General features: G+C 41.7%; 1 protein-coding gene across 3 annotated transcripts in view; it reads left to right on the plus strand.

The window, feature by feature from the left end:
* The window catches only part of DPP6 (dipeptidyl peptidase like 6), a 517007-nt gene extending 492300 nt beyond the window's left edge, over positions 1–24707 (plus strand). For all 3 annotated transcript variants that reach the window (XM_058820947.1, XM_058820930.1, XM_058820938.1), the window contains exons 17-26: positions 10051–10098; positions 13108–13206; positions 15538–15607; positions 18397–18591; positions 19972–20026; positions 20879–20984; positions 21814–21872; positions 23150–23222; positions 23322–23395; positions 24384–24707. In XM_058820947.1, coding sequence (XP_058676930.1) covers positions 10051–10098; positions 13108–13206; positions 15538–15607; positions 18397–18591; positions 19972–20026; positions 20879–20984; positions 21814–21872; positions 23150–23222; positions 23322–23395; positions 24384–24530 — 926 coding nt within the window. In that variant the 3' untranslated portion in view covers positions 24531–24707. The remainder of the gene's footprint in view (positions 1–10050; positions 10099–13107; positions 13207–15537; positions 15608–18396; positions 18592–19971; positions 20027–20878; positions 20985–21813; positions 21873–23149; positions 23223–23321; positions 23396–24383) is intronic.
* Positions 24708–25859: the final 1152 nt, after the last annotated feature.

A 25859-nucleotide genomic window follows, 5' to 3' on the forward strand; every position in this document is an offset into this window, starting at 1 on the left:
TGTCTACGACAGTGCTCTCTGTGTGCTCTGGGGGTCTGTCTAGGTAGAGCCGGGCACCCAAGATACCCAAGATCTATCTTGGGCTAGAACCCAAGTGGTTCTATCTTTATGTGACCACAAAAGCCAGGTATCCTGGCTTGGGTTCTACCCCAAAACACCCAAAATACCTGTCTAAAAACCCCAGAACCACAGAGGCAATGTTCACACCCAGCTGAATGTCCTGCAATGCGCTCAGGGCCTGAGGAACGGGCTCTGCCCCAGCCACGTGCCTGCAGGTTGCCACCCAGTGGGATGCTAAACGGGCACAGCAGCATGCTGGGGCCTGGGGGGCATTCCCAGGGCTTGCTCACATCCCAGGACACTGGGGGAGTGTTATCTGCTGTGACCAGAGTGGTTTCCCACACAAGGATGATTGCCACCACCGCGGGTTGTTGTGTACGCGGTGGCGGGCCGCTGTAATTAGCGCTCCCAGGCACACTGTGACCTTCGGGAACTTTTCCTGAGGTTTATGAAGCCTAAATTAGTTTCTGCTGTTTGAAAGCATGCACAGGCTTAATCTCTGGGCCCTATTTATATTATAATTACTATATAATTCACATTTGCATTCACTTGACTCCTTTTCTTACTTAACAGCCGAGGTTGGCTCTGGCTCCTCGAGCCCTTTGTGTGAGGTTCATGGGTCACAGATCCCGTGGGTGAAGGCAGGGTGGGGGATGCTCATTCTCACTCCCCCACATATGTACAACTGCACAACAGCAGGCTGGCATGAAAAACCCCCTTTTGGCACAGAAGGTACCACCAGAGGTTTTTCTGCAGGAAAAGAGAGGATGGTATTTTTGGTTTGGGAGTTGGGTGAGAACTTCTTTTCTAACTCTTGTTAACAATACAGTTATGACTACAGTTTGAGACTAATTAAAGTGATGCCTTCAGTTATTTTTATAGTCTGAGATAAATTAATATGGTGACTTTTGTGGATATTCCAGAACATTTTTTCTTCCTTTAAGCAGATCTCTCATTTATGTTATAAACAATTACACTCTAGTCTTACACATCTTTAATGTGTTGTAGACTCCCCATAAACACTCAGTAACATAAAAACAGGTGAAAAAGAACCCAAACTAATATGCATGAATATTTAACAAGAAAATGAAAGGAAAATGTCTGTGATTTTCAGTGCCTCAAAAAATAATGTGGAATTAAAGAGAAACTCCTCTCCTCTTTGAAATGGCCCTCTTCTGCAAAGCACTCTGTGTTCTTTGCTTTTAAATGTTTTCACCCTGTTTTCATTTTGGCTCTTGTTTGTAAATATGAGCTGCCTGGCATTGCCCAGAGGAAGGTGATCTATCATCTGCTCCCAGCCAGGGCTCTTGTCACTTGGTCATTCTGTACATATAAAATTTTATCTGAGCTCCACTGTCAGGAGATAAATGACCGTGACAATAGGCTTCCTCTGATGCTCCAAATAATGAAGCCTCACAAATCAGGCAGAAGCCGCCTGCATGTCAAGACCAGGGTGCATGTGCGTTATTTCCAGCTATATGAGCAACCTTGGATGAACTCATTATTCTGCACTGGGTAGTACAGATGTTACCATCCCACAAGATTTAATGCTTCCTCTGAGGAAAACTGCTTCTTTCACCTTGGTTGCCAGCTGGACCAGCTGTAAGGTTTATTGCTGGCTTTTGTTTGCTGTTTGCATGGTAGTTGCTAAGCCCTTTATTAATGCAGTCAGTGCATTAAGGGTGTATTAAAACCTGGGAACTCATGAGAGGAAAACAGCTTAATAACTAGACAATGTGAAGCAATGGTATTGATGGGTTGTTGGTGGTGTTTTTAAGTTAATATCCAGCACCAGTTGTTAATTAATTAGCTAGGAAGCCATTATTTTGTTGCAAGAGAATTTTACTTATGGAAAAGAATAAATTAAGATTATCTAAATCAATTTATACTAGGTTTTTAATGAAATAAACAGAAAATATTAAATGGGGTTTTATTCAGTCTGTTAATGAAGTGTAAATGGCACTGAGACAGAGTATTTTCTTTCATGCTGCAATTATAACGAATTATCTTTTTTTTCCCTGAATATCATAGAATCATGGGATGGTTTGGATTGGAAGGGACCAGCATGTGCTAATCCAATAAGAAACCTAGTCTTTAAAAATAGGGACAAGTGTAAACTTTTGGTTTCATCTCTTTCCAGACTTTGCAGAAAGCCTGGATTAAAACTGATTTGAAAGAGGTTAAATGAGGTATTCAAATAGAACAGAAACTGGAAAAAAGAGGGAGTTGAGCATGGAGATTTTTCTGTTCAGATTTCATAGCTTGGACCAGCACACTACAACAAAACAGCCTGGGATTTTGGAAAGTCAGGTACCCCCATGTAGACTGGAGTTTTTCCCTCCTCCCTCTGGTACTTGCAGCTCCAGTGGGGCACTGTCAGGCTCATGCAAAAAATTTCTCCTAATCTCTCTCCTTTTCACAGCTGATCTTGTCACTACAGGGACACCTGCTCCATGCCTTGGAATTTGCATGTTTGCCATGTTCCTCTTTGGATCTATCCACATGCATTATTGCATTATGCTTCTGAAAACCTTATCCAAAGCCTCATGGAAAAGAGGAAATGCTCAGGAAACACTCAGTGTGACACCTCATTGGCTGATATTAATTAAGAAGGAGAAGAGGGAGATTAGCGAAAGAGTTGTGAGCCAAGGTTAAGTGCCAGCAAAAGGAAGTGGATTATGATGAAGAGGAGTAAGAGGCAAATTGGAGATCAGCAGCAGGGCTCATTAGGAGCTGCTGTGGGAAATGACCTTACCCACATTGTTCTCTGGCAGCCTGGGAACCCAAAGCTGGTTGAAGCTGGTGGAATTTTAGAGAAAAAGCTGATAAGCATCATCAGAAGGCAGAGATAAATACTAGCGAGGCTGGATGTCTTGCAGGGCTGGATTGGGAGAAATTAATAATAGAAAGAGAAAAATTTAGACACATGGTGACTCAGGGTAAGAATTTTTCATGTATGTTTGAAGCTCAAAAGTTACAAATGCCTCAGCACAGAAGATGGTGCCTGGGCACACAAGGCTGCCCACTGGATGTCTGCAAACTGCCTGCCTGCTGTGGAGTCATGGAAAAGGTGAATGCTCTTTTAGGATGGATCAGGCAAGGAATTTTCCACAGAATGATCAAGTAGCAGTTTCACTATAAAAACCAATTAGGACATCCTCAACAGCAGGGATGACCTGCAGTTCTGGTCATTTCTGTTCAGGAAGGAGGAACTGAATGTAAAACACCTTTGCATCAAAGACTAAGATGAAAAGCAACTTTGTCCTACAAAAGGGAGTTAAAATAGTCTAGTTTATCTGACAGGATGAGAGCTTTTGGGGACACATGACTGCTCTGACTAAAATGGAAATACTCATGATTAGTAGAAAACAGATTATTGGAACAACCCCAAAAAGATGTAAACAGGAGTGACAGCCACTACAGCTTCAAGTTGGCAGCAGCTTCTCCCAGAAAAGCAAGACATCAACAAACCCAATTATATTTAGAGGGTTTTTGTCAATATTTTGTAACACAAAATTTCCTGAAGCAGCAAGGGAGGATCTTCTCAGACCCAGAGGCTCTGTGTCCTTCAGTGTCCACAGGGCAGAGAGTGGGATGGGCTGCTCAGCGCCAGCCCAGCTTCCCAGAGCTGTTTGCAGGCACCTCTCAAAATCCCATGGAATGGACCTGACCATGTTTATTCATTCCAGCAACCTTCTGAAGAACCCATCAGCCTTGTTCTGTGCAGTGGAATTAAGACCAAATCTCTTGTTCATTTTCCCTCTAGTCACTGCTAACTGATGCTGCCTCAGAGCCCCCAGATTTATTTCTGCTCCACACAAAGTAAGCATGAAATTTATTAGCAGTATCACACAGGGCAGAGACAAGCAGCACCATCAGAGTGGTTGCCCGAGAACAAGCCAGGATAGATTATTTTACAAGACAAGCTACATTTGAGGAAGTAAAGATTTGATTAAAAAATTAAATGCCTTGGGGAGGGTGAATAGCAGCATAAATCTGTTTGATGTTTATGTCAGCAAGGTTGCCAAAGCAAACAGCACAAACATCTGTCCACAGCATCAGCTGGAAAATGCTGCAAATTGGGGAAATCTTTTAATTGTGAGCAGTGATTCATGGAACTCCCCATGTCTTTATTTATTAGGCTGATAACATCACAACCAACATATGAACTTTATGCAGCACATATAAATAATTCATGGATTAGCAAATAAAGAGATCTGGAATCTGTACACAGAGATGGCTGTTGCCAATTATCTCACTTGTGCAGAGCCAGACCCTTTCAGCTCCCATCCCTTGCAGCTGCTCTTTTAAATCATTCATCAGTGCTTAAGAGATATGCTGGTGGCACTGGCAGAGACTATTTGAATTTTCATTGTTTACACACTGTGAATTTAGCTTCTGGTCTGAAATTATCTGCAACATTGAAGCCTTTGAGAATATAGATGAGAAGAATAAGACAATTCCTCTTTTTATCCTTTTTAAACACTTCTATAATTTTGATTAACTTTTCTTCAATTTTACTTCATATTCTTTTCATAATCACTACTTTCATTTTAAAGTTATATTAACTGATATAATTCCCTATGCTGTTTAGATCATCAGGAATACTCTGGAATATAGAAAGCGTTTGGTAAATATTTTCTTCAAGGTTGTAAAATGATTTTCCATTTTTAATTTAGAAATCTAACCTTACCTTATATCTAGAGTTGCTTCTTTCCATTCATATTTAAGCAAAACCCTCTTCAAAATAATAATAAAAGATGCTTAAAAATTGATGAAAAACCATGGCCAGTGTTTTTTCTTATCAAATTACTGAGGCACTGAGTTTCTGTGCCCATTCAGGTCATGATGGGTTGCCCTTCCTGGATGATAAATTCGCCTGTTGTCATTACAGCAATATAGCTCAATTTACTTCTTGCATGGATAATTACAGTAATGGTTTTAAAGTCAAAGGCCTTATGATAAACCCAGACTTTCAGTTGTATTAATTGAAAATCTAATTGATGTAGCTAGAGTCTTGTGCAGCATTATTAACCATGCAGCTATCTGTGATGTACAGAGTGTGATGGACACAGAGGTTCTGTCAATAGTTTTGCTCCTTTCTCTTAAGCTGTAAATAAAGAAACATCATTCAAATTTCTGTCAGGATGCTGGAGCTGGCTGGTACAATGCTGGAGGCAGGAGAGGGGAGTGGAGCCTGCAATGGCATTCAAGCACAGCCCATGCCACTCACACAGGATGCAGAGAGGGACAGCAGGAGCCTGTGTGGTGCCACCTCTGAAAATTTTGGTGGAGGTGTCAGGGAACATCAGTGCCAGGCCCCACACCTTGGGGAGTGTCACAGCCCTGCTTGGAGCCACCCCTCTGGGGCAAGAAATCCAACAGCATCATCTTCACCATGGCATGCAGAAAGTGCCCTGCCCATGATTTTGGGGACAGTCATGGGGTTACAAGGTGTGAGCTGGGTCTCTCTTGCCTTTGCAAATCAGGGCAAAGCAGCTCAGTGTCGGGATCTTTAGCTTGTCATAGTGACCCCGAGAAGGGTGAGAAAGTCTCTTTTCCCAGCCTGGTGCTCAAAGAAGGAGTCAGAGCTCTTCAGTTCTCAGTCTCAAGGTTGTTTATTGTTCCTTATCTATAAAATATTTTCTCCTGTCCAGCTAAGGTCTGTTCAGCAAGACAGTTCCAAGCACTCTGACAGCGCCGGGGCAGTCTTTATACTAAAAACTACATGTACAACGTTTACAGTTACTTTCCAATACCTATCACCTGTGTTAGACAGTGAGCTTCTACTCTAAACCAATCTGTGAGTGCCAACATCACCCAGAAGATGGAGGCCAAGAAGAAGAAGGAGAAAGGCTGGACACACCCAGTTCCCTCCATCTTCTACTCTTCCACCCCATGATAACTTCACTATAATTCTACCTAAACTGTTGGGCTTGCAGAGCTTCAAAGTTGGTAATTTGCTCCACAGGTCATAATCAAGCCCACAGGTGTTTTGGGCTCTGTGCCAGGGTCTCTGAGACCCCTGGCAGGGCTCCTGGCTGTCCTGGACAGCCACAGGGATGTGCTGGGTCCTGACAGCTCAGTATCTCTTTACTTTTTAAAGCGGAGGGAGAACTTTGTGTTTTATGCTTCAAGGAGCACCAGTGAGTTTCACCCTTCAAGGATCCCAGCACTCCCATGCTCTCAGGACCCCTGTGAGCAAGAGGCAGAGCAGTCACAAGGTTCCTGAGGAGGGCAGGTGGACACAGGGGGATGGATCATCAGTGCAGATCACAGAGCAGAAGCAACAGAATGTGCTGGGGCTCAGGAGTCCCCATCAAAGTCCCTCTGGATGGCTCTGGAGGAAGGAGACAGAGCAGGGGATGTCCTCACCCTGCTTCTGTCAGCTCCCAGCAGCTCATTGAACAAATTAGGTTTCCCTCTCAGATCCACACATGACAGTGGATGGCATTTAGCAGATGGCATGTGTAATGGGACTGTCACACCAGCACAGGTTTAAAAATAAAGCTGGGGAGGCAGTTAATGAATATACAATTCTCCTTTCAAGGAATTCTTTCTGTCCCTGTCAGGCATTAGGCACTCAACTTGTGAGTGCTGAAAGACTTCTGATGTGTATGCATTAAAAGACACAGTTTAGCATGTAACTGGGTTGTTTTGCTTTAAAAACCTCAATTGAAATAAGCAATTTATGTCATTCCTAAAAAAAATTGACTTTTTCTTCTTGATGACTTTCAGCCCACTCACAAGTGAAGTGCATTCTCTAGCTGGAGTGTTATCACTGAGAATATTTAATATTAAGACTAATCCTTTTCACAGAGATGATTCTACTCTGTAGTTTTCTGTCTTTATTATTTTAGCTTGCTTTTTAAAAAACAAAAATCAGGCAATTTAAAAATCTACTTTTCCAAAAACACTTGTTAATTTTTAATTACTTTTTAAATTTCATATTATCTCAAACTGAATATCTTTATATAGGACTTTGCTTAAGAACATTGATTTGGGGAGATGGCACAGTAACTGTAGCAGTAGTTAGTAGAGAGACTAACACAATATATAATACATGTAACTTCCTAAACTACACACTAGAATTCCTCTTTATTTAATAGTTTCTCACAGCTTTTTTCAGTGCCAACAACAACAAAAAAATGAAAATATAATAGAAAATAAAAGGATTATATGCATTGTATTTCTTTCTTTATCCCTTTCTTTTTGTTGGCATTTTAGTGTTAATTAAAGGACTGCTCTAGCTCCAACTGAAGCCATTTGGAAGGATTCCTTTTATTTTCAGTGATGATTTTATCATGCCCATGTTTATTAGGTTTCACTGCTTTTCCAGCAGTCTGGCTTCTGGGACTACAGGGAAAAAGCAGGGCAGATTTATAAATAAATATGGTAAGCATATCAATGTATATCTGTAGAAGAAAGGTAAATTCAGCTAAATCCTGGTGAGCAAACCTGTTTTCCTTAGTGCATTACAATTCACCTTCCTGCATTCTAAAAGATGGTGCTAACAAAAGAGTTGGATTGTCACAGGAGAAGATTATTGATTCCAAGGAAATAAAATCAGGTGGCAACTGATATTAGTTGCAATATTAGTCAGTTTAATTATAAGTAAAATAATTTTCTGCCTTTTCTCTGTATAGGTAAAGTCTTGATTAAACACTGCCTGCAATGGGATGCAGCAGCACAGGGAAAACCACTGACACAATTACAGCACCTTAAAGCTTTTCTTTCTCTCAAGAACTTATTTCATGCACCAAAGCAGTGTGAATGGCTCACAGGAACCTGCTTTTGTTGCCATTTGTGTGCACACTCCCAGTTACAGCATTTCAGAGGAATGTTCCCAGCCAGCCCTACACAAATTGCCATTGCACAAGTGGTGATCCCACAGGATTTGGGATTTTTAGGTTGAACAGCTTCAGAAGGCAACGTAAAAGTGTTGAAATCTCAGGGAATATGATCTCTTAAAGCTATCTTACTTTCAAAGCCTAAAGAACGTTGGGTTTTTTGATATTCAGTGTTCAGCTTTGGGTCCCTCACAACAAGAAAGACATGGAGGTGCTGGAACCTGTCCAGGGAAGGGCAATAGAGGTGGGGAAGGATCTGGAGCACAAGCAGGAGGAGCAACTGAGGGAGCTGGGGGTGTTTAGGAGAACAAACTCAGGGAGATCTTATCACTCTCTACAAACTCCCTAAAGGAGGGTGCAGCCAGGTGGGGTTGATCTCTCCTCCCAGGAATAGTGATAGTGAAGAGGAACTGGCCTCAAGTTTCACCAGGGGAGGTTTAGATTGGATATTAGAAAAAATTGCTTCTCCAAAAGGTTTTCCAAGCATTGGAATAGGCCAGGGAAGTGGTGGAGCCACCACTCCTGGAGGTATTTAAAAGACAAGTACATGTGGCACTGAGGGACGTGGTTTAGTGGGCTTGGCAGTGCTGGGTTAATGGTTGGACTCAATCATCTTAGAGGTGTTTTCCAACCTAGGTGATTCCATGGGTCTCTGGTTCTGGGATCTTCCCACAAGCACAGCATGGGAACCTCCTGGCCCTGCTGCTGGGATCTCTGCTGGGCACACAGCTGAGATCCCCCAGCTGCTCACACCTGCTGCTGTTGTACCACGTTACACTGTGGGGAAAGGGAAGGAAAGTGAGATCTCCACTGTCTCTGAGGTGAAGAATTCACCATTTCATCATAATAGTGGAGCCCTGGAAAAAGTTAAAGATAGAATCTAAAATGTTAAGCTTTGTGTTTTCCCAGATCAACTGCACCTGCGTAAGCAATATGATAAATGATATAATTGTTAGATGTGATGATTGTTTAGTAGTTAAATATAATTATTATATAACCATAAGAAGAATAATGAGAAACTATGTTGGGAATTCAGAGGGGGGATATGCTTAGCTGAAATCTATGCATACAATAGAACAATATAAGTTTAATAATTAACTTGAAAGTTATATAAAAATAGAGTATAAAAACATGATCATCTTGGATGTATGGTCGGAATCAGATTTGGGTAATACCCTGATTCCCAGAGCTCTCAAATAAAAAGCAGCGCATATAATCGCTCCGTGATTATGTGTTTTTGAATGCTAACAATCACTGCAGGGCCACTTTCTCCATCCTGAGCAGTACTGTCAGGGCCAAGGAAAAATCTACAAACAGGCATGGGAGCAACATGAGAGTGTTTGTCCTGGGTCAGCTCACCTCGGCCAGTGTCCTGTCTCCAAGAGCAGTCATCAGATGACAACTGAAAAACAAAGAGAAGCTGACAGCCATAATATGAGTTTGATCTCATGTACCACCCCTTTTTTCTATCAATCACTCACCTGATGGTTTTCTGAACAAGAAGATGAGCCCAGATCACTTTGCTAAGGACTAAAGCACCCTGCAGCATCTTGTGGTTAAAATTGTGGCATCCTGAGCGCTGCAGCATCCTGTGGCAGGGAATTGTGTGGTTCACTCATGTACACTGCATAGTAATGATAATCCTCTTTGTACAACACTGACTGGTTTCAATATCCAAATATTGCATTTTAAGACAGAATATGTGGCCCTTTTTAGTGTGAGAGCCAAGCTGGTGTTTAATTCATTAAGAGAAATTAATATGCAAAACAGCAATATTTATCCATAGCATACAAAATGTAAATGCTTTGTGCTGAGATGTTTGGGTGTCATTAGAATAATTTTAAAGGCAAGTGATTTAATTGTGTTTGTGCTAATTATAATGTTTACAAATTAGGGAAAGATGCATTTAGTGGTCTGTTGGGAAAGAGCTTTGAAACCTCACATGTCTTTGAGTCTACAGTACTGTCATCTAGTCATAAACTCTTTCTAACACCAGTGTGATTTGCTTTTTAGATTACTCTTGCATGAAAAGCGAGTCCCAAGAGCCTTCAGCTCCATGGAATTCAAACCCAGGTTCACGTGTGTCTGTGTGTGTGTTTTGACAGAAATTTAACCAAGTTCTTTTCTCTTCCTTTCCAAGGTCCCCGTGTCCCGATGGTGACTGTTCACAACACAACAGATGCACAGAGTAAGGATGGGCTTGAGCTTTGCAACTCTTCAGAGAAAAGCAGCCAGGCAGGACAGTGAGATGTGGCTGCACTTTGCTAAACTTACACTCCTGGGGACCCCAGACTCTGCCTAAATGCAAGTTTTCTGCAAGGCAGAGGGATGTGCAGAGCTGTTGTACTGCCATCACAACAGCTGCTGTTTGGGGTGAAAAAACTGGTTGGGGCATGTTTGTTATCCTCTGTCTCAAAAAAATGCATAATTCAAATCTCTCTTTTTGTTAGCCTTCCTCTAATTTTGTTTTGCGTCTCATATATAAGAAATAAGATAAGATAAATATGAGAAATATTTAGCCTAATCTGCGGTTTTAATAAAATTACTCTGATATGAATTATCAGAGATAATGCAGGGGAGGGAGCCCCACAAGTGGTGCCTCTGCCTGGTTCCCAGATCTGTCCATGGAGATTGTAGCACTTATTGTTTGGTAAAGCTTTGTCATGCTAATGATTTGCATCTACATCAGTGCAAAGCTGGAATTATTCCAAAACCAGGTTTCATCCCACAAAATATTTGGCACTCTTTATAGCCATTAGCAAACTGGCAATGCAGAGTCCAAAAATCCGTGGAGATTCTGGGGTTCCACTGTGACAGAGTGTGGCACTGAGTCTCATGTTAAACCAAGATTTATCTGCTCCCATCATTTTGCTAGGAAATATCATATTTCATTTTAACAAACAATTAGCCCTAACTGCAGTGAGGGACTTCAGGCACTGATATGACCCAAATATTAAGCAACACCTTTATTCTATTTCTATCTGCTTTATACACAGTCAATACCTGTTTGTCAAGTATAAGTTTTACTTATCTGGATTTACAGCCACTCACTGCCTTGTCTCAAAAGAAAAAAAAAAAAGAGACTGAGGAAACCAAGAAATTTGGTTTATATACTAAAGATTTACTGTGAAATGCTGACCAGGGAGTGTCAGGTCCTTCTTCATCCCAGCAGAGCCTGAGTTTGGCAGTGCCCTCCCCAGGGATAACCCCAGAGCAGCCCAGCTGATTTTCACAAGGCCCTTTAGACAGGAGAGTTTCTTCACCCTGACCTGCAGCTCCAAAGTCACTTTCTTTCTCCCCCACTTTAAATAAAACACCTGAATTTTACCGTAGACATGGAGGTGGATAGGGCTCTCATGAGTGGTTTCATACCCTCCTTTACAGTTTTGTAAAATACTTTTAGGTGAATAAAATGACAGACAATATAAAACAGAAACAGTAAATGAAGGGCTTTAGAAACTAAACCAAAACACACCAGGACTAGTTTTGCTTTGACAGATGCATATGAGTAGTATCTATTACACAGAGAACTCAGTCTACTCATGTGCAGAACACATCCTCTACTGAAATTCATGATTTTCTGCATACAATTACCATTTCCCCTGGTTCTTTTCTTTTTTCCCCCTCATTATTTTGCTTTTGAATAAAGGGCAACTGACAGTTGCATGTTACTGAATTTACTTATTTAATATGAGCCCATTACTCTATAAAAGGGAGTCTGCCTCTGTACTCTGCAATAATCTGATAATAGTGAGTTGCACTGAATATTAGAGAATGCTTACATTTAATTAAGCAATGACCATTTGTACTCCACAGACTCAAGCTCCCTGTGGTCCTAACGCAAAAAGGAAAGTCCTTTAGGAGATATGCCAATCTTTTTATTTCCTCCCCAGCCTTCCCGGCTTTCTGTGAATGCAATTATATGAACAAATAAAAGGGCTTGACTAAATTCCCCTACGTGGCAAGCCCCTTTCTGCTGATAAAGCTACTTGTGTGTGCCATAATTAAATGAGAATCTTAATATTTAACTAAACGTAATAGGCTGTTGCTCTGCCACTTTTATGGGGGCTGTGGCTTTGATAAAGGGCCAGGCTTTGCAGAAGCAGGGTGAATAGTCACTGAAGCAATAACTACTGCTGAGAGATCTCTGAAATATATTAACTGGGAAGGGCAAGGGTTTGTCTGCCTGGCCAGCAGAGATGGGCAGTGAAAACAGGATCAGGTACCCGAAGTGTTATTTGAGGAGCTGGGCTTACACATAAATTTATCAGAGTGTCTCAAAAGGGAAGTTACAGTCAGTGACACACAAAATGTCATGTGAAATCTCACATCCTCCTTGGGTTCATTGGCAAGATAATGCCCTGGATCCCCCTGGTTCACACTCAGACTGGTACCAGGGGAATGAGCACTCCCTAGACCAGGATTCCCTCACCCCAGCCTCCCTCCATGGGGTTCAGGATCTTTGCCCGCACATGGAGACATTTCCCACCATGTAAGACAAACAGCCTGAGGTGTCCCCTAAAGAGAGGCCCTTTCCCTGCCAGCTGGGAAGGACTGTTTCTGCTGCTGGAGGGGGCTGTTTTTTCTAGAAGAGGTTCAGCGGGTAAAGCACATGGCCAGGATGAGAGGATAAAAGTTAAATCCCAGGAAGGAGGAAGGAATCCTCTATTTGTGACCCAGGCAGTCCTTGGGTCAGACAGACAAGCAAAAGGAAAAAAATTTTGAAACACTCCAGAAGTCCAGACTGCTGCAAAACCAGACCTTGCAGGATTGTATGGGCTTTGTCCACTCTCCTGCCCCCATGGTTTTCCCTCCCATGGATTTTATCTCGCACAGCAGCACAACTTTGGCTGAAGCCCTCCATAGTCTCCTCCCCTTCCTATTTATTACCTTTAATTTGGACACAGCCTTGAGGACCTCTTCACTTGAGATCTATCTTGGCAATGCTGGGAGGTAGTGTCCCACTACCACCTGCAAATCAGCTGAATGTCTCTGATTTCAGGACTACAGCTTTTTGCCAATGCAGAACTTGGGAGGGGTTTCAAAGATTTAAGTGAAATGGACTTCTGTGAGGACTAGAAGGAAATCCATTTGTAAGGAAACTTGTTTTGTATATATCAAGGCGACTATAAAATGCTAAAATGCATTTTCACAAACTGTGCCAAAAGTTTTTGCTTTTGTCTTGTTCTTCTTTCAGAAATTTTTGAGCTGGAGGTAAATGAAAATGTGCAGCTGGCTGTAAATGACAGGCAAATGCCTAAGGTAGAATACATGGAAATCAAGATAGATGATTACAGTAAGTAGCACCTTTCTTCTCACTTATTTTTCTCTTTCACTGCTGTAGCTGTGAAATGATACAGCCATCCTGACTAGACTGGCAGGAGGAAAAATGGCTTTGACTCTCAATAAAGTCACACAGTTTGCAAAGCACTCTCCTGGAATGTGCTACATAAGGAGGTTATTACAGAGGCAGAATTTGATGAGAACTCAGCTGAAGAAAGGCAAAATGATAGGGTTGGATTTTTTTTTACTCTTAAAACTTTCTCTGTGAAGAAAAAGCCACTCTGGGAAATGACACGTTGGGGTGCCCCATTGTTGGAAGCTTTTCCCCTGGGTGTGTGTGTGTCATTTGAAATGGGTTTGGAGTGGGTTAATGTGTGTGCTTGCTGCCTACAGCTGTGGCTGCCTCCCAGTGCACAACCTGAGCTGCAGTGAATGAAGATGACTCTTGCATGACTGCCCTTTGGAGTCACTCAGGATTCTTTGAAAAAGCTATGATTTGGGGAGGTTAAAAAATAAAAAAGAAAGAAAGAAAAAGAATAAAAGCTTTATGTGGAAAAAAAAAAAGGAGATTTCACCTGTAGTAAAGAAAGCAGAGACTAAGAGCAGTTTGCACCTGCAGCTGGTGTTATTTCTACCACTTGTATAATCATTCTTCACATACATATATATATACATATATATATATACATATACACATACATATATATATATATCCCAAAAAGGGAGAGAAAAGCCTGGTGGCAAACAGCCAAAATGTAAGCCTGTCTCTGGAGTTGTACCTGAAACAACCTAAAAAAAAACCTCCTCTAGCTGTAGGCAGATACCTTCCCCATATGGGGAAAATCCACATACTCAGAGATGCACAATGACTCCCCAAAGTCCCAGCCTGCATGTGTGGTGGCGACTCTAGGACAAAACTCCAAAGACTCTGGGTTCAAAGTGTGGCCCATAATGTTTCCCATGCCAGAAGAAGTGTATTTCTCAGGCCAGAGGATTGGAGTGAAAGCAGCAAGCTGTGCTGGGGGCAGGTTACTGATTGCAGCCATTTCCAGAAGTTATAAAATGTGAAACAAAGGCTGGGAGATGGCTGCCATTTGAAAAGGGCAACAATGGCCCTAAAATGTTCTGTTTGCCACATGGGCATAAGGAACATAAACCAGTGCATAAAATAACAGGAACAGACATGCAATTCCAAGTTTTATGGACAGGAAAGGATGGATAAAGAACCCACATTTTCCCCATGAGCCAGCTCATGTGAGACTGGCAGTTTATTAGGGATAACTCAGCTTGATACTAAATTTTTTAAATATACAGGCCTCATTGCAATTCTTCTCATTTAACCAAAAATATACTTGTGTGTATATAAATATAATAAATATAAACTGGCCATTCTGCTGTGCCATCCCTGTGTTTCCAAAGCTTTGTGCTGAGCAGCCTGGGGAGCACTGCACGTAGCACTTTGGAATATTTAAAATCAATCCATGGCCTTTTTGGCTGTCCCTGGGCCATTGATCCAATTTGCAGCTATTAGCATTCAGATGGAATAACTAATTAGGCAGAGTGTCAGGCAACGATTGCAAAGCAAACCACTTAAACCATGCTGCTAATCTGTGTATTAATCTACTGAAAATGCTCCTAATACCGATTTAATTGCTGAGCCTTTGCTAATCTAGATTGTAGTTAACATTTCAAAAATGAATGTGCTGTTGTTGATGCAGAGAGAGTTTTTATGGAGGCAGTTTTGGCTATTGATACAAAGCCACAGAAATGACATTCAGTTAAAAGAAGCTTTAGTGATCACGCCCCTTCTTTACATTGGTTTTGTAGCAGTATAAAATTTTGGGCTTCAGCACTTTTGCCTCCTATTTATAACAAAATTTAACCCATTGGAAGTTAGGATTCAAATACTTGTTTCTCCCTCTGTCCTCACACCATTATAGCAAAATAATTCTATTTCTCCCCCAGTCACCCTACTTAATTGGGTTTTAAATTACCATTTTCATTGCCAATTTTCCTCCCTCTCTGCTGCCCTGAAATATTGATTTCTGTCTGCGTCACTCATCCAGCTGCCAAAAAAGGAAAATTGTAGCTATTGACAGGTGTTAATTGAACGCTGTAAAAGTGATGCATGACTGAGCAGCTCTCACTGTACTCCCCATTTACATTTCTTGTCACCTCAGCTATCACAATGTGGGTCTTTTCTCTGGCAACATAGGTGTTTCTAAGGTGATATTCCATTTTGCTCCTACTTATCTGTGGCCAGAACAATCTTTTGGAATCATGTCAGCATTGCCATATCGAAGATACATTGTTAATTGTTCTTTTTTTTTTTTTTTTTGCTTAGGATTGCCAATGCAGATCTTAAAGCCAGCAACCTTTGCAGACACCGCTCACTACCCCTTGCTATTGGTTGTGTAAGTTCTCTCTTGTCCTTTCTGTTCACATTATCAGGGCAGCTTGGAAACCTTGGTCATGATCAGAAACCTTTAATAGATATTTTGTACAAGAAATGCCAGAGTCCAGCACACTGGTTCCTACCCCATCTCACTTCAGAGCTGGGAGAGGCCAGATGTACATCCCTTCTTTCCCTGGTTTGAACCAAGGTTTTCAGCTCCCTGTTGAAATCCTGCAGAGCAAATTTGGGATTTTGTGAAGGCGTTTCATGCACACTTCAATCACTTGTGGGGCATAATTGGGAGGAGGAGGAATACAAGATGTATTTTGGTTTCCTGTCCCAGTGCTTAGGGCACCCACCTTGCGATTAATAGGTAATTTTAGAGTGGAATTCAGCCTTACTAGAGCTTAAATTTAAGTGCCCTCATGCAGAAATCATTCTCCTTTAAGTGCTGGTGTTTGCTGAAGTGACAGTAAAGAGAGAGCTGGAAACCTTTGAATATCTCCACAAAGTTAGCATTTATATTAAATAGGAAGGTTTTCCTCCTGGCAGGCAGAGCAGATGGGTATTTCTTTATGCAACATTTAGAAACAATAATGCACATTACTGAGTCGGGCTTTTTTGGCAATTTGGAAAGAAACTGTGGGAGGGAATTCACTGACCTTGGAAGAACCTGTTTGGCCCTGGCTGCACCCCAGTGCATCCCTTGCTGCCTGCCAGGGAACAGCCCATGAGAGAAAAGCCTCATGCAGGAGGGATGAATGCCTGGTGAACGCCTGTGCCACCCTGCACAGCCCTCCATGAAGGACAAAGGCACTGCAGGGAGCGTGTCATTACATCATGGACTTACTGCAGAGAAAACCTGCTTCATTTCCAAAGTGCTCCAGGAAGATTGGCTCTCATCAGGCACCCAGCACTTGATTAGGCTGCCCCTGGAGCTGGGTGGGCCAGGGTCTCGCTTGGATAAATGTAAATGACTGGAGACACATGTGCATTGAAGTCCTGCAGCGAAGTGCCTGATGTCTCTGAGAAACACAAAAATGACAAAAAAAAAAAAAAAAAAAAAAAAACCAAAAGCAGATAAAAATGCCAGTGGCTCTACAGTAATCCCAGCCTAAAATTATTGCTTAAAGTCATCATCATCATCATCCCTTATTTTTTCTGAGCAGCCTGGCTGAAGTAGGGTTTGTATTTTTCAAGATGGTTCCCCTGTACAGGATCAGACCCTAAGCAGAAGGGTCAAGAGGAGGTCTTACCCACTCCTTTCCCCTTCTCAATTGAGCAAAACTGGGCATTATTAAGTTGTTTTTTATAACTTTAGAAGAGTCCTTTCCCTCTGTAGTTGTGTGAAGCAATGATGACAGAACCACTTCAGCAGAAATTAAAAAAGAACTTTAGGGAATGTAGAAAACAGATATACATTAGAGCAGGCATAAAAAAGGGAAAACTCAACTGACACCTGATTACTCACAGGAGGAATCCTGACCAGTTAGAGATGTGCTTGCTGGTATGGTTCAAACTTCAGCTTGGGGGCTGCTGTGCACAGAGGGAGGCAGAAACCAACCCACAGCTTCCACCCAGCCTTAAAAACCCACCCTACACAATCATCCTCCTGCACACCATTGTGAGACACAGCCGCTCACTTTGAAAATATAAAAAGGTTTATTAAACCTCAACAAAAATACAACAAAGAACTACATAAGGAAAAATCTGCAGTGGTGGGAACGGCCCTCATGGATACCACGTGGCCAGTTCATCTTCAGGATGGATGCTCAGTCTTTTATACCCCTGGGGGTTGCATCAGCCAGCCCTGGCCCTTCCCAAGGTCTATCAGTCAGCTCTTTGCCATTTTTTGGTGGAGACTGCTTTCTTGTAACTGGATTGGAGGTCAGGTGTTGCCATGCCTCACCCCCTAAGCACCAAGCTTTTCCATTCCCAGCTGCCCCATGCAACGGACACCTGTGCAGCTTCTTTGTACCTGTCCTGGACAGCCCAGGCTGTGTGATGGCAGCAATACAGAGGGGAAAGGGAACTGTGGGGAGAAGAGAGGACATCTAAACTACAGTAACATAACTATGTTACAAATGGTGTTCAATTTGTGTTAAATTAGGGCTGAGTTGAGAATTGTTGTTTTGGGGTGGGTTGATGAATATTTGCTGTGGGTCCTGGCGAGGGACATCTAAGGTTTGGTGGGAGCAATGGTCAAAGGGGGCAGGGGGTGATTGGACTTGACCAATCATTCAACGCTCTGAGGAAATGATTGGTCCAGAATGAATATCGATAAGGACCATGAGAACGCCGGAAACTGAACAATCAACACATGGATCCAAAACCCACCAATCCTGGACCTGAGAGGGGTTATAAAATGAGGGTTTCCGTTGAGTTTGGGGTTCTTCTCCTTCTGAGGCACTTAAATTTTGGGGGAGAATCCAGTGTGTTTTGTTATCTTTGGGCTGTTGCATGGGAGTTTGAGCTTATCTCAAACTCTCCGTTCTCTGTAGTTGGTTTTAATAAACAAGAGCCTTTTTCTTCTCAAAGTCTTGAGAAGAATTGTTTAATTTTAAAACAACTATACATCACTAAAATTTTCTTAATAGTTACAAAAGAGTTATCTATTAATTGCAAGAGCCAATCCTCTCCTTATCCATCTACAACACCATCCTTGCAGAGACTGGAGTCCCCTTCCAGAAACCTGTGTTCCCTTACTTTGCCCAATGGGGCTGTGTGTGCCCATCCCACAGCAATCCCACAGCCCTGGGGAGGGTGTTGGGTGCTGTTACCTTTCCTTGACGCCCGTTTCTGTTCCAGGGACGGCACGCCTGGCAGCCAGATCGTCACGGAGAGGTTTGAGGTGACGTGGGAGAGCGTCATGGTCAGCTCGCACAGCGCCATCGTGCTCAAGTTTGACGGGCGTGGCAGCGGCTTCCAGGGCGCCAAGCTGCTGCACGAGGTCAAGAGGAGGCTGGGCCTTCTGGAGGAGAAGGATCAGCTGGAGGCTGTCAGGTGAATGGCACTGTTATTGAAGGAATTTGTTCATTGGGATAATTGTTACCGTTATCTTTTCTGGAAAAATCTCCTTGCCCAGGATTCTTCTCCTGGGAAGCCTCAGAGAAAAAGGAGAACAATATTATCTCATTTGCTTCTCCTGTGTTTTGCTGCTTTGGAATGTGGTTTAGACATTTCTTAACAACAATGTTTCATTTTGGTTTCATGTGAATTGTTTTTACTTAATAACCAATCACCATCCAGCTGTGTTGGTGCTCTGGAGAGAGTCACAAGTTTTTCATTATTATCTTTTAGCCTTCTGTATGAATCCTTTCTCTGTTCTTCAGCATACTTTTAGTATAGTATTCTTTAATATAATGTAGTAACATAATAAATTAGCCTTCTAAGAACATGGAGTCAGATTCTCAATTCCTCCTCCATCCAAGGAACCCTGAAAATACCACAGACAATTAATCCAAGACTCATTAGCCCTGACTGCTTTAATGGTGTGTAGGGTAGAGCAAGGAGATGGGAGGGAGGGACAATGTTGTGCAATCACAACTGCATGTGAGAGGCAGCTCATGTCAACCAGAGCAGAGGGAGAAAACAAGCCTTAAACAGAGCTAAATTAGGGCACACTTATCTGTATCACATGTTCAAAGCCTATTTATTTTTAGCTCTGTACAGTCACACAGCTACAAACAAGCAAGCTTGAATATCTGTTCCTACATTAATCTTTTGCTTGCCTGGTAGTTGGAAAAAATCCGTCTTTAAATCCTTAAACTTTTTAAACAGAATAACCAGGGCAAAACCCTAAATGTCAAGTCCTGTCATATTGTTAGATTTATTCTGCACATAATCACATTAAAACCACTATCAGAGTATTGTAATAGCTGTGCAATGGCTTATTATGGCTTCCAGAGGTAGTGCAGGTTATTTGTTGCCATTGCTTGGTCAAATCCAACACATGAGGTTAAAAGATTAAATCGGAGAGATCCATGTGAAAGCAGCTTGGCATGATTTAGATTGTCTGTGTCAAGGGGAAAGGGCTTTAAACTGAAAAGGCGTAAGTTTAGATTAGATAGTGGAAAGAAATTCTTAAGTGAGAGGATGTGAGAACTGGCACAGGTTGCCCAGAAAAGCTGTGGGTGCCCCATCCCTGGAAGTGCCCAAGGCCAGGTTGGATGGGGCTTGGAGTGACCTGGGATAGTGGAAGGTGTCCCTGCCCATGGCAGAGAAGTTAGAACTGGATGATCTTTAAGGTCCCTTTCAACTCAAACCATTCTATGATTTTTTTCTGGGGCTAGTTTAATTTAAAGCTGATTAAAATTACTCTAAGTTTTGCTCTTAAAGAGAAAAATATTTTTAACCCATTGTTTTTCCTCTCTCATGTTCTAGGACAATGCTGGAGGAGCATTTCATTGACAAAACGAGAGTCGGTGTGTTTGGGAAGGTAATGCTGTGACATTGCTCCTCTGTGCTGTCCCAGCTGCCTGATATGGCTAAACAGCTGAGTTAAACCCTGTCTTATTGAATATATCAGTGGTGGCTTTTTAATTATTATTTATGTTTGGGATAGACTGCACCTTGCTCAGTGATGTTAAAGGTGGAGGCTTTCATATCACCAATGTATTCATCAATGACTTCTTTTAAATTAACTTCCAAGTACAAAAAGTGACCGTTGATCAGAAAACATCATCAGATAATTCGGGTTTTTTTTCCCATTGCAAACTTTCATTTTATATTCACCTTGTCTCCTAAAGCCTGTGGGAACGTGGGTACATCTAACTCATGTGTACAACAACCCTGTGGATTTCTGAGGCTGATTTGCCGTGTGTGCCTGGCTGGGAAACAGCCACTGCAAAGTACAAACAGTTTGAGATGAGAGTGGGACTGCGAGTGTAAATTGTTTACTTGAGAGACAAGGGCTTGGAGTGGGCGAGAAGAGCTGCACGTAGAGCAGCATCTCTGCAGGGAATTGTTAACAGGCTGGCAGCAGTCACTGAAATTGTGATGCTCATTTTAAGTAGAGAAAGTCTGTAAGAGAAAGCAAACATTTTGGAGAGGTAACAGATCTGGTTAGAGCTACAGCCATAGAGTGAGATGAGAAAGGCCAGCTCTTGGGCACACAATCCTCCTGCCTCCAGGAGATGTCCCTTGGTTTGTGTTTCTCCAGAGCAAGGTGTTACAGGCTCTGTAATGGCCAAGCATGTGCTGCAAGGTCTCAGCTGCCCTGTTTCTGAACCCAAAAGCAGCAGTGCCTCCCAGCAGGATCACTGACACCCCTGCCCTGTTTCTGTTCCAGGATTATGGTGGTTACCTCAGCACTTATATGCTTCCAGCTGGTGAAGACAACCAGGTGTTCACCTGTGGAGCTGCTCTTTCCCCAGTGACAGACTTCAGACTATATGGTAAATCCCATTCCTCAGCCCACAGATCCCCTGCTGACCACAAGTGATGTTTCTTCCCTATCCTTTAAAACTTCCCATTTTTCTTTCCCAAGATCTTGCTTATTTTATATTCTGTGTCTTTTTAGGAGTAGCCATACACCTTTTTTCCCCATTAAAGCAATTTAGCTGCAGCAGTGAGACCAACCATGGTAGTTAGAGCAATCAAATCACTTTATTAGTCCTTTTAAATAAAGGAGAATTGTCTTTAAACCCCTCCAGCCTTTTCCACCAACCACCCCCACTGCCTTGAAGATGCTTCCTTCCTGCCTGAAGCACCCACCCATGCAAGCTGAGGTCCAGTCTGCCTGGCCCATCCTGCCTCTGACCACAGCACTGCCCTGCACATGAGGGTGCTTTCTCTCAGGGATAGCAGTTCCCTTTGCACTTAGTGCCACTGAAATTCAGGGGGCTGCCAGGGAGCTCAGTGGTGTTCAGACAGACTTCAGGAGTTGTGCAGTCATCCCTGAGACCAAAGGGAACTTGGTCCATGTGAAAGGAGAAAGGGACACAACCTGATAGAGCTCTTCTATCTCAGTTTCTCAGTTGCATTAACAAAGGAAAAAAAAAAAGGTTTTTCTGTTTTATTTAGAGACCAGAAGTCCATGGCGATGATGACAGACAGTGGTATCACACATATCCTTAGTGCATTTTCCAAATCTTTTAGAAATGCATCCTCTATAATTAAGGCCATGTTAGAAAATAAGGTGTTTTTTTAGCATTTACCATATTTGACTCAAAAGCAGCAGTGTATTCCTGACTGAAAGTGATATTTTCATTTTTTCTCTTCAAGCTTCAGCCTTTTCTGAAAGATACCTGGGCTTGCACGGGGTTGATAACAGAGCATACGAGGTAATGCATGGACACTGCATTTCCCTGATAAAATGTGAACTGGGCCTCAACTCTCCTTCCATGTGCTCTCCTTGGGGGAGGCAGCAAGGTTATGCAAGAGGGACTCTCTAGTGGAGCTCTGAAGGTGTCCTTCAGCCTGCTTACTGCTTTTCTTGTCTTAATAGTAATCGTGGATGAAGTTTTTATTGATTAGCCCTGGTATCTGTCTCTGTAAATTGGGTAAAATACAGTTTTAGAGACTGAAGGAGCTGAGTGACTCAAATGTGCCCAAGAGGACACAGTGTCATGACCTCCTGGAAAGTTCTTGCCAATGATCTTGCCACTTTGATTCTCTCTGAGATAAACAAATTCAAGTGAAACTCAGCTTGACTTTCTCAAGCTTTGTGATATTTCAGATAGGCAGAACTCTGTGCCAGAACTGAGCAGGACATGGAAAAGGAAGCACAGCACCAGTTAATAAAGACATTGTTTAATACATGTGATGGGATCAGTTGGATCCTGTGCTGAAATTACTTGGAGGCAAAACCTGATAAAGAATAGTCACATAAACAAAATTAATTACAGAGAAAATCTATTCAGCTTCCAAGCCTTGTGTCCAGCCAGAAGACATGAAAGCAGCAAAGGTCTGGCACTGTTCTCACAGAGAAAGCAAATACCACCCTGTGCCCTCACAAGGGAAGATTTATCCTGGCTACCTAAACTCTCTGAGTTCATTGTCTCTCAAATTTTGCGTTCATAATCTTTACATTAGTGCAAACGCTTTTTGTTGTTTTGGAAATTGTTTGTATTTATATTCCCTTGTGGATCTGAAAGACAGCTGAGAGCAAAGGTGTTCTCAACAGTGGACAATTGAATTTCACATCAAATCATCCCCCAAGCTGCCAGAACTCATTGAGGCAGCTTCCAAAACACACCAAAGTCCCTCCAGATCCATGAAGTGTCCTTAGGCATAGGTACCTGGGCACACTTTTCATCAGAGTTTTTTATTCACTTTGATATTTTCCATGTATTCTACAGTTCAGGCTTTTATAGAACAATATCAGAAGAGAGGAGGGTCTCTGACAGGTTCCTGCTGCTGACATTGCCCTGCCAGCACAGGGTGGGGGTTTATTTTACCTCTAGATTTATATAAGTAGCCAGGAGAATGTGCTGTGCTGGTGCCTGCTTGTTATCCTGGTGATAAAGCTTTAAATGGAAATAAGCACTCCTATTGCCTCCATATAAATTGCTAATTCCTTACAAGTTTTTTAATCTTATTGCAACCTTTACCTCCACAGATCAGCAAATTATCACACAGAGTCTCATTACTAAAGGACCAGACATTTTTGATCATTCATCCTACTGCTGATGGTAAGTCAGCCCATCATTTGAGTTCATTATATGTTTGTGATAGCTTTGATTTTTGTTAATTAAATTTGTCTCTTTAATGATTGCAATCTGTTTTTACAGAAAAAATCCATTTTCAGCATACTACAGACCTTATCACACACCTAATTAGGGCAAAGGCTAATTACAGCTTGCAGGTACAGTATATGTTTCTTTTTTTTTCTATTTGAACAGTTATTTCCCTATTTCAACTCAAGCTGCTGTTATGAAGCAAGGTTTGAAAAACCACTTGCAAACTCAGGCTGGCAGTAGAAGTAGCACCAGCATATCACATGTTTCTATTAGTCCCATGCTTATGTGACATCAGAGTTTTGGTCTGGACAGTTGTAGAACAATTATTGAATTACAGTAAATTAGGTTGGGACAGACATTTCCCTAAAGAATTTATGCATGTTGACTTTCTTTGGGAACAACAGAACAAATTCAGGATGAATTTTGGGGAAACAGGGTTTTATATTAAATCAACCAGAAAAGTTACAAAGATACATGTCACCTAAATCTGACATCCCACTGGGAATGGCACAGCTCCACTTTCACCAAATTATATCTCTGTTTTGCTGAATGGTCCATGTCTAAGCCATTAAATCTTTCAAAATAAATCCACCCTAGCATCCCTGCCTAGACAACCCATTATGATCTGCTTCAAGTTACCTGCTTCATTTTATTGAAAAGTTGAGTTTAAACAATTTAATTTCTGGCTTCACCATATTTTTTCCAATTTATTTACTTCTACAGCAATATTTATTATATTAAATTTTTTTAACTAATGACATTTTTGCTTTAAAGCCCTCATTTTAGTCAGTATAACTGAATGCCATTGCTCTCCAAAACTGCACGTTTTTTGGTTTTCACAAGGAAAATGTGGGCTGGTTCTTCTTAGACTGAACCTGTTCAGAACAGAATTAAGTGGAAAATCCTCCCCCCCAGAAAGGTTTCTTGTGAAGGAAGATGCAGGGCTGCACTCAGAGCACTGTGGTGCCCAAATTATCCTGGGCTCAGGAGCATCCATGGGAAGCCCTGGGATGCTGAGGAGATGCAGAGGGTTTGCAGCTCAAGCTGCAGGTGTGGGTGGTCACTCCTGAGACTTTCACTCTAAAAGTTGTTTATTTACCTGTTTCTTTGCAGATTTACCCTGATCAAAGCCATTACTTCAGCAATGCAGCGTTTGAGCAGCACTTGTACCAGTCCATTGTCAACTTCTTTGTGGAGTGTTTCCAGGTTCCAGACAAGCTCCCACTGGCCCCACTGAAAGAGGAGGAGGAGGATGATTAACCCTACTTGTCCGTGCTAAGCACAAGGCAGATCTCTCTGACAATATGCAACTGGATCATTTTCCTGAAGAAAGAGATGTTGTTAGCATGTATTTAAAAAAAAAAAAAACAAAAAAACAAACAAAAAAAAAAAAAAAAAACAACAAAACACAAAACAAAACAAAACAAAAAAACCAAACTGAAAGCAGCTCCTCTGCTTTACTTGACAGCAACTCCTTCCTAAATGGAAGAACATTAGGCATGGTGAACTCAGCAGAAACTGCTGTCTGAAATAAATCCATCACAACCAACATCTTCTTTTTCTTTGTTTGGGTTTTTTTTCTTTTTTTCTTCCTTTATCTTTTCTTTTTTTGTTTGCCACAAAATGACTTCTAGAATGAAAATGGCAAGACATTGAACTTGAAGGAACACTCCAAGAAACCACTTTGAGGACTGGAAGATTTGATGTCTCTTTGCAGTCAAGCAATCAAGCAGTAGCAGTGAAATCCATCATCCATATTAAGGTTGCTATAGTTAGCATCACACTGTGTCAGAACAAAAAATCTAATCTAATACATGGAGAAGATTATAGCACAATTATTTTGAAGGATACAGCACTTGCCTGCTCTTTTCCATCTCCAGGAGGTTTGTCATTGCTACAGGATACACAAACCCAGTTGGGCAAAATATCACTACAGCTACACTGATCTTAACCTCCCTGTAATTATTTGTTAATTCTGTATTGCTTTTACTTCTGTTGTTCATTGGGTCTCATGCTTACCTTATTAGCTTCTCAGCTTGTTCTGGATGGGGAAAAACATAAAATTAATTAACCAACTCACTTTAGACCTCAGGGGTCTAATGAGGCAATGGGACTTGAGCTACCCAGATATTAAAAGATCTATTGGAATAAAGCAAAGAAAAACTCACTCTTGAGTTCCCAAAATAGCTCTTGCCAGCAAGATTGAGTATTTTCTTTTGCAGCCTTGAAAAATATGCACATAAATAAGCTAAATCAGCTTACATTGAGATATTTTTTATTGCGATGTAGAAAAATATGCGACAGTAATGATTATTCTTTCTCTTTCTTTAGAGCTGGAACAAATGGTTGGTAACCTGCTAGGGAACAGCTAGGTGAGGCTGTGGTACAGGAATTTGTACCAGAGACCTCACACATCATCTTATAAAGCCATTTAAACAGAGACAATGTGCAGAGATTTACTGCACATGCTGTCTGTGGCTTAGTTTTATTCCAGGTCAATGATTAGCATGTTCCAAACACATTTAATTGTCTCTTCCTTTCACACTAGTTTTGACAACCGTAAAAGGGGAAAAAAAGGAGGATTTTTTT

The sequence above is a fragment of the Ammospiza caudacuta genome, chromosome 1 (assembly GCF_027887145.1).
Source record: "Ammospiza caudacuta isolate bAmmCau1 chromosome 1, bAmmCau1.pri, whole genome shotgun sequence".
NCBI classification, from domain to species: Eukaryota; Metazoa; Chordata; class Aves; order Passeriformes; family Passerellidae; genus Ammospiza; species Ammospiza caudacuta.